Raw genomic sequence first — 8,074 nt, 5'->3', positions numbered from 1 at the left:
GAGGCCCCAGACACTGAGCCTCAGGTACCCCATTCCTTGGCCGTGGGACCCCCAGCCTGGCCCACTCTCCAGGGCAGTGACTATGGGTGTGGGGAGAGAACTTGACACTACACACACACACACACACACACACTTACTTCCCTTTGCCTGGAGAGCTCAGAGAATATTACAGTCATGAAAGACAGACACAAAACAGGGGCACAGCTGGGAAAAGAACCTGGAGTCCAGGCTCCCAGCCTGCCCTGATCACACTCGCTAGACCCAACTCCTCTCTCAGAGCTGGGGATACAACCCAGGAGTCCTGGCTCCCATCTCAGCCCTAGGTGTAAATTCATGATACTTCCTGTGGCAGATTGGGAGAAATGTCTATATCCCGGTGTGACCTCCTCCTGGGTCTGTGAATGCACCATTGCGTATCGGGACCTTCCCGGAGGAGTGTGACTTTCATGTTATGTTTCATGTCCATAGTTAATTGGCGCATCCATTGTGCAGTGAGGGCTGGACACCTAATGGAAAGACTATGGCATGTGTCTTGATCACTTGATGGCAACAAGACAGACTGGCTTTCCCCTGCTGGGAGTGCCTTTGCTACCCTAGGGCCATTACCTTGGACTGACCCTCTCCACAGAAGCAGCTGGAGCCTGCATCTCCCCCAACAGAAGCACATGGGAAAAGGAGGGTCCAAGATGATTTTAAAAGGGGGGGCTTCCCTAAGTGAGGCCAGTCCATTGTTCCGTGCCTGGCGGTAAGGCTAGAAGGAGGCAGGGTGGTATGGCTTACGGATGCTGGACATACTTAGGCCTCCCAGGATGGGTGAGATCAGCCTGCGGCGGGGAGCTGCAGTCAGGGCTCTGTGTTGTGTCATTGACTCAGTGTGGATCTCTAGGTAGTTTGATTAAGAGCAATGTGCCTGTGGTTCAGAAATGCCTTGGCCAAGCCCCTGTTCTGTTGCGGGCTGGGTTAAATCTCCTTAAACTGTTGTGACTGCCACTCCTCATTGATGAGTGCTGTAAGAGACAGCTAGGCAGCCCCACCTTAGCCAAGGGGTATGCCAGCCCGCCTGGGAATTTGGCCTATGGGCAGAGGGCTCTCCAGGGTATTTGGGTAAGAGCGAAGCAGGTCAAAACAAGAGTCAGACACAGTCTGAAGAAGCAGCTGGCAGCACAAGCCAGGAGCAAACCTAGAGTGCTTTGGGGGGCGGGGGGGGGGGGGGGAGGCTCTGTCTGGGGCTGTGAGCAAGGACACTGCCTCCTGTTGTTTGGTGCCGCCTGTGTTGGGGGGAACAGGACTTTGTACATTCCATGTAAATACACAGGATTGTACCAAAGGGCCCAGACTCCGTCGTCCAGGCTCCTCCCAGCTAGAATCACCCCCAGGGCCCTGGGCTTTGACCAACCACTCAGGTCAAAAGTGGGGAGATGTGTCTGGAGCACCTGCGGCCCAGGGACCTCTGGGGAGATGTGTCTGGAGAACATGTGGCCTGGGAGACTGTCCAAGCACAAGGGTTTGGCAGGCTGGGGTGCTGGCTCCAAGGTGTAAGGCAGCCAGACTGTGGGGTCTTCATAGCCCTAGGAAGAGCTCAGACCTGGGGGCTGCACCTGGGAGGGCACTTAGAGATCCAGGGCTGGGAACAGTGACCTGGCTCAACCCAGACCCAGGGGGCTTGGCAGCTGGGTCCCCTCACAATGGCCAGGTGTCCATTCAGAGGAGGGGCAGAGGGAAGAACAGGCTGTGACAACCCCTACCCTCTCCCTCCACTCCCCTGCACATGGGGTCACTCAGGAGCCCCACAAGATATTCTGCAAGAGTTGCAGGGTTAGCCCCGCGCAGATGCTAGAACCAGGGAAATGGAGAGGGTCTGGGCGGGGCAGTGGGAGCAGGATCCAGGGGAAATAGCTGGCAAAGGGGGAGCAGAAGGGGAAGAGGGAGCATGGGAGGGGGGCAGGTTGTGGGGAGGGATGCTGGGGGTGGGACCTGAGGGGAGGGGTGCAATCTGGCATGGAGAGCAGGGGTAAAGGGCAGGGTTGTGAGAGGTACAGGGGACAGGGCCTATGGGCATTGCCCCCACACAGAATTTTCAGGAGGTTGCCTAGCAACTGGGACACCCCACAGACCTGGCCCAGACCAATCCAGACGGGGTGGGTAGGGGCTTTCACCTGAGACCCCCCCCTCCCAATTCCCCTGGCCCCAAGCCCTGGCGAAGGCTGCTGGGAGGCTGGGGGGAGGAGTCGGTTCCTGGTGGGGAAGCTGCCCTTGGGGTCACATTTCCCCCGTGGCAGGATGAATGGGCTGCTCTGGTCCAGGCTGGTTCCGAGCTGTTATCCCCTCTTCTCCTGCTGGGTCCGGCATCACCATGGCTGCCCCATGCCTCCCAGTGCGGATCATCTTTTGGTGAGTGGCAGAGATACCCCACTGGTACCCCCTACCCAGGGCACCCCCCAACCAGCACCGCCCCATGGGCATTTCTCACCCAGCACTGCCGCCCGAGGGCACCCCTCACCCAGCTCTGCCCCCCATGGGCACCCCTCACCCAGCTCCACCCCCATGAGCACCCCTCACCCAGCTACACGCCCCATGGGTACTCCTCACCCAGCAATGCCCCCATGGGCACACCCCCATACAGCGCCACCCCCCATGGGCACACCCCATATAGCTCCACCCCCCCATGGGTACTCCTCACCCAGCACTGCCCCCATGGGCACACTCCATACAGCTCTGCACCCCCATGGGCACCCCTTACCTAGGACTGCCCCTTCCCTGGGCACCTCCTACCCACAACTGTCCCCCTAAGGGTACAGCCCACCCTAGGCACTGGGTCCCTACCTCAACCTCCCTTCTCACCCCCACAATTCTGACACACCTGGCACTGGGCCTCTGCCCAAACTCCAACCTTCCTGCCCACACTGGTTCCCTTTCAGCATGGGCCGCTCCACACTGATGCTGGGCTCTGCTTCCCTTGTAGTGGCAGCTGAGGATACAGAAGCCGGGTGAGTAAAGAGCCTCCCCCCACATGTCCCCCACCCCCACTGTGAGAGACACAGCTTGTGTGCCCCCCATTCCACCTGTGTGCCCTCCCAGTGCCCCCATGTGCCCCTGGCTTTCACTGTGCCTTCACGCCTTCATATGTGGGGGATGGTTCCTTGGGGTTCCCAGCCCTTCCCCCTAGGGACCCGCCCCCAGGGTCCCTCCTGCAGAAGGAGCTGGGCCCGATGGCTGGTGGTGTCTCCCTCTCTGAGGAGTGGGGTGCCCTGGGTGATGCCAAAGGGTACGACGCAGGGGGGATTTGTGGGCCTAACAGGCTCCCTGGGGCTGGAGAAAGGGGAGCAGTGGTGGGGCCCTCCCCCACTCCAAGTCATTGACCTTCCCCCCCATCTCTCCTTCTGCTCCCCCTAGTTCCTGCAGCTGCAGGAGTTCCTAGAGAAACGCTTCCCAAAGCAGTTGGAGATTGTGAGTGACTGGGGTCAGGCTGAGGCTTGGGGACCAGGTGCAGGAGGGGCGGGGGGCCTGGGTTTGGTGGGACAGGGAATCAGGGTTGGGAGCTGTTCCAGCACCAGCAGGGCAGGGTTAGAGCAGGGAGCCCCACTCCGCTCACCTGAGCCCCCAAGGGCGTCCCCCAGATTTGTGTGGGGATCACATGCCCCATGGCTCCTCAAGGTTTCACCCCCACTCTGGGACAGCTCTCCATAGGGCCCACCGCTCTGGTGTTCAGTCCCCACGCTTCCCCCAACCTGCTCACCCCACACTCGCTCTCTTTCCAGACAGGGGAAATGGCCCCCGGCTCTGGGGCCTTCGAGATTCTTCTCCCTGACAGTGGCCAGGTCCTGCACTCCAAGATCGTGAGTACCCAGCAGGCACTGTGTGTTGGTACCTCCTGGCTGGGGCTGCTGAGGGGCACTGTGCTGGGGGCACATCCCCGGCTCTGGGGGGCACTCTGCAAGGGGGACATCATTGGCTTTGAGGGCTCTGGGGGGCACTCTGCGGGGGACACATCCTTGGCTTTGAGAGTTCTGGGGGCCACATCCTCAGCTGGGGGGCTGGACAGGGGCACTGTGCAGGGGGGCACATCCTCAGTTTTGGAGGGGCTGGTCAGGGGCACTGTGCTGGAGGCACATCCCCAGCTCTGGGAGTGCTGGGGACCACTGTGATGGGGGCACATCCATGACTTGGGGGTGCTTGGGGGCACTGTGCTGGGGGCACATCCTTGGCTTTGGGAGGCAGAGTAGGGGTACACATCCCCAGCTTTAGGGGGGCCTGGGCAGAAGGGCAGGGTATCATGGGCAGCACAGACTGACCCGTCCCCTGGTCCCATAGAACGGTGATGGCTACGTGGACAGTAACGCCAAGGTGCAGCGCATCTGTGAAGGCATCAGCAAGGTCCTGAAACAGTAGCAAGCAGGGATTGGGTAAGAGAACCCTGGCTGAGGGGTTGTTGGAGGGGTTAGGAGCCCAGTGGGTTAGGGGGTCACGTCCCAGCGCGGGTGGGGTCAGCGCTCTGTGGGAGGTTGAGGGATATGGTCCAGCCCATGTGGGGTCACAGGAGATTGGGATAGCTCAGTGGTTTGAGCATTGGCCTGCTAAACCCAGGGTTGTGAGTTCAATCCTTGAGGGGGCCACTTAGGGATCTGGGGCAAAATCAGTACTTGGTCCTGCTAATGAAGGCAGGGGGCTGGACTTGATGACCTTTCAAGGTCCCTTCCAGCTCTAAGAGATAGGATATCTCTAGGACACGCCCTTGGCTGTGTGGGGTTGGGGGAGGAACATGCCAGGAACTGACACTGCCCCATCTCCCCTTTCTCTGCACAGGGTGCTGTGGTTTCCAGGGCAGCACATGACGGGATCAGCTGAAAGGGAGTCACAGCCCAGGCCAGTCCCTGACCTCCCCCTGATGCTCCAACCCCTGTGGCTGTTGCCAAGCAATAAAGAGCAACATCCTGGCAGGCAGCTCCATGCCCTTTATTTACAGGGAATGCAGCGCTCTAAAAGGAGAGGTCCCACAACAGCCCTGTCCTGAGCCCTGTGGGGAGCCCCATCCTGTGCCATGGCCTGTGCTGAGTCCAGGGGCAGATCTCCACAGTGCCGCTGATCCGTGGAGGCCGATTTCTGCTCCTCACTTCATTCTCAGTCTTCAGGGCTGCCAACACCCCACTGCTCCCCTACACGCCCCGGCTCCTCCCTCCAGGAATCTCACATGGCCTGGGGCAGGCAAAGAGCAGCCGCATGGCGGAGGGGTGGGGGAGCTGGCACAGTTCTCTACTCCCCGAGCTGCCTGAGGAGTGTGGGGAGCAGATGCTGCTCATGGGGAGTGGCTGCCATGGCCCCCGCTCACTCCAGGACATGTCCCTTTTAAGTGCTGGTTCAGAGGTAGCTCCCATGGCTCACACTGTGGTCTCGTACTCCAGGATCACCGTGGGGCTGGAGAATGGGAGTGACGGGTGCCTCTTCCTGGGGGCCTCACCCCCCTCCATGCAGCCATCACCCCCACCTGCTGCCATGCAGCACGGTCCCTGAAGTGCACCGAACTCGGGCTGCACCGTGGCTGCGTGGATCCCATGCTCCCAGAACACCTGCTGGATCCTCCTGGCCACAGCCTTGTAGGAGGCAGTGTCGAGGCACCAGACATGGGCTGTGGCCACCAGGCTGTAGGCACTGTCCAGCTGCCAGACATGGAGCTCATGCAGGGCTGCCACCCCCTCCGTGCTCCTCAGATGCGACTCAAGTCGCCCTAGGTCCAGATGGTCGGGCACAGCCTGCAGCAGCACCAGGGCAGAGCCCCGCAGGGAAGGGGCACCCAAAAGGATCAAAGCCAGCACCACAACCACACAGAGCCCAGGGTCCAGGTACAGCAGCCAGCAGGGCCCCAGCTCTGCCAGGGCTGGCGCAGGGCCGCCCAGGGGCCAGCATGGCATCCCAGTGCAGGGGGGCAGGCAGGCCACTTGCTCCACACGTGGGGGCCACAGCAGGTGGAAGGCAAGTGAATATAGTAGCACGGTGGCAGGGCCCAGGGAGGCAGCCAGGAGGCGAAGGCAGAGAGCCAGCCAGGCACCAGACTCCTCTGCAGGCAAGCACCCGTCCTCTAGCCAAGGCTGCCTGTTCCCCAGCAGGTCTGTGCAGGGGGGAAGGAAGAGGTGTGAAAATGGTATGGGGGCAGCATGTCATGCTACAGCTTGGGGGCAAGAGTCACAGGGCAAGGTGGGGGGGGGCAAAGGAGCAAAGACTATGGGAGTCATAGGGCAGGCTCAATTCTTACTTAAGCAAACTCCGACACCCAAAGCTGAAGGAGTGGCCCAGTACCCCTTCCCCCCACACCGCTCCCCAAACATCTCAATCCACGCTGACACAGCAGGCCTGGCCTGGTACCACTCCCCAGCTCAGCCCTCCCCTCTAGCTGAGAGACAGGCCTGGCCCGGTACGCCCCCTCCCCCCCAGCAGGACTCACCTTGTGTCTCCTGGGCAGATCTGCCTGTGGCTGCGCCCTCTCTGCTGGTGCTGGCATGGCCGCTGTGGGGACTCTTTGCTCGAGCGGGATGGTGCTGCCCATCCAGCCTCACCCTGGCAAGATGAATGAGGAGCCCAGCAGCCCCGACTCCCACCAGTGCCAGGGGCCGCTCTGTCACTTGGGGGTGCCCTGCCCTGTGCAGTGCCCTGGGCAGCAGGGCCAGGCACAGTGCTGTCAGGAACACGCCACACACCAGGGTCCCTGCCACCCGGGCCCGCACCCATCCGAAGGTGTTCCTGCAATCGGGGTGTGCTCCGCAGGCCAGCTGGCCATCCAGCAGAGCCACCCCCAGCGCTAGCACCATCCCCAGCGTCTGGAGTGAGCAGGAGAGAGCCAGCAGGGAGCCTGTGACCCGGCTGGCCACCACCTCTGCCAGGAACAGGCCGATGGCAAGACAGAGCTGGGCAGTTAGCCAGCCCTGGTGCCCCCGCAGCCCTCGCCCTGCCAGCCAGCCCTGGTGCCCTGTCCGCATCGGCAGCCTGGGCAGCCCCATCCCTACCCCAGCAGTGCCTGCCCCCATATGGGCTCTTGTCCTCGTCTAGCCTCTGGACTCCTGTCCCTACCCCAACCCACTCTCCTGGCAGCCTTGTCCCTGCCCCAGCAGCCTTCTCCCTATCTGGGCTCTGGGCTCTAGTCCCTGCCCCCACTGCTCTGCACTTGTCGCCAGGAGTTTGCACTCGGAGTGACCGGTGCACACAGTCTCGTTGTCCCTGGGGGTTCCTTAAAGGGACAGCACTCGCTCCCTCCCCCTGTGGCTGCCTGCCCAGCCCACCACCAGCTGGCAAGCACAGCACATGGGCTGCTCCCAGTCTCACAGCCCTCGACTCAGCAGGAAGACGTTTCCTCTTCTCTCTGCAAGCTGGGGTGGGAGTGAGCAGGTACCCCCATTCCTGGGGTCCGCATGGGGCAGCTCAGACATGGGAACCCCAAGGGCCGATGTACTGGGGAAACTGGGAATCCCAGCTCTACCCAGGGAGTCAGCACTGCAGAAAACTGGGACTCCCAGCACCAGCAGAGGCTTCATAGATTTCAAGGCCAGAAGGGATCAATCACTATGATCATCTAGTCTGACTTCCTGTATAATGCAGGCCTCCCTGCATTAATTCCTGATTGAACTAGAGGAGATGTGTTAGAAAAATATCCTATCTAGAATTAAAAATTGTCAGTGATGGAGAATCCACCACGACCCTTGGTACATTGTTCCAATGGTTAATTACCCTCACTGTCAAAACTTTATGCCTTATTTTCAGTCTGAATGTGTCTAGCTTCAATTTCCAGCCATTGGATTGCGTTCTACCTTTCTCTTGTAGATCAAAGAGCCCATTATTAAATATTTGTTCCCCATGTAGGTACTTACAAACTATTATCAAGTCACACCTTAACCTTCTCTTTGTTAAACTAAATAGATTGTGCTCTTTGATTCTACCACTATAAGGCATGTTTTCTAATTCTTTAATCATTCTCATTGCTCATATCTGAATCCTCCAATTTATCAACATCATTCTTGAATTGTGGGCACCAGAACGGGGGACAGTATTCCAGCAGCAGTCACACCAGTGCTAAATACAGAAATCTTCT

At 59.9% G+C, this 8,074-nt stretch overlaps 1 protein-coding gene and 1 long non-coding RNA gene across 2 annotated transcripts; one reads left to right on the top strand and one right to left on the bottom strand.

Annotated features, from left to right (window-relative positions):
- Window positions 1–2,962: 2,962 nt before the first annotated feature.
- On the top strand, window positions 2,963–4,883 carry LOC112109639. The gene is made up of 4 exons (XR_002908331.2): window positions 2,963–2,987; window positions 3,759–3,836; window positions 4,312–4,403; window positions 4,804–4,883. It is a non-coding gene; the product is annotated as an uncharacterized LOC112109639 (long non-coding RNA).
- Window positions 4,884–5,375: 492 nt separating this feature from the next.
- On the bottom strand, window positions 5,376–6,989 carry LOC115271190 (zinc transporter 1-like). The gene is made up of 2 exons (XM_029911199.1): window positions 6,437–6,989; window positions 5,376–6,103 (listed from the first exon to the last, which is right to left on the bottom strand). The coding sequence occupies exons 1-2, from the start codon at window positions 6,987–6,989 to the stop codon at window positions 5,376–5,378; spliced, it is 1,281 nt and encodes a 426-aa protein (XP_029767059.1).
- Between the last annotated feature and the right edge of the window lie 1,085 nt (window positions 6,990–8,074).

This window comes from Terrapene carolina, unplaced genomic scaffold (assembly GCF_002925995.2).
Source record: "Terrapene carolina triunguis isolate 2854851 unplaced genomic scaffold, T_m_triunguis-2.0 Scaffold89, whole genome shotgun sequence".
Taxonomy (NCBI): domain Eukaryota; kingdom Metazoa; phylum Chordata; order Testudines; family Emydidae; genus Terrapene; species Terrapene triunguis.
Note: the sequence above shows the minus strand (reverse complement) of the source record. Positions and strands in the feature narration are given on the sequence as shown.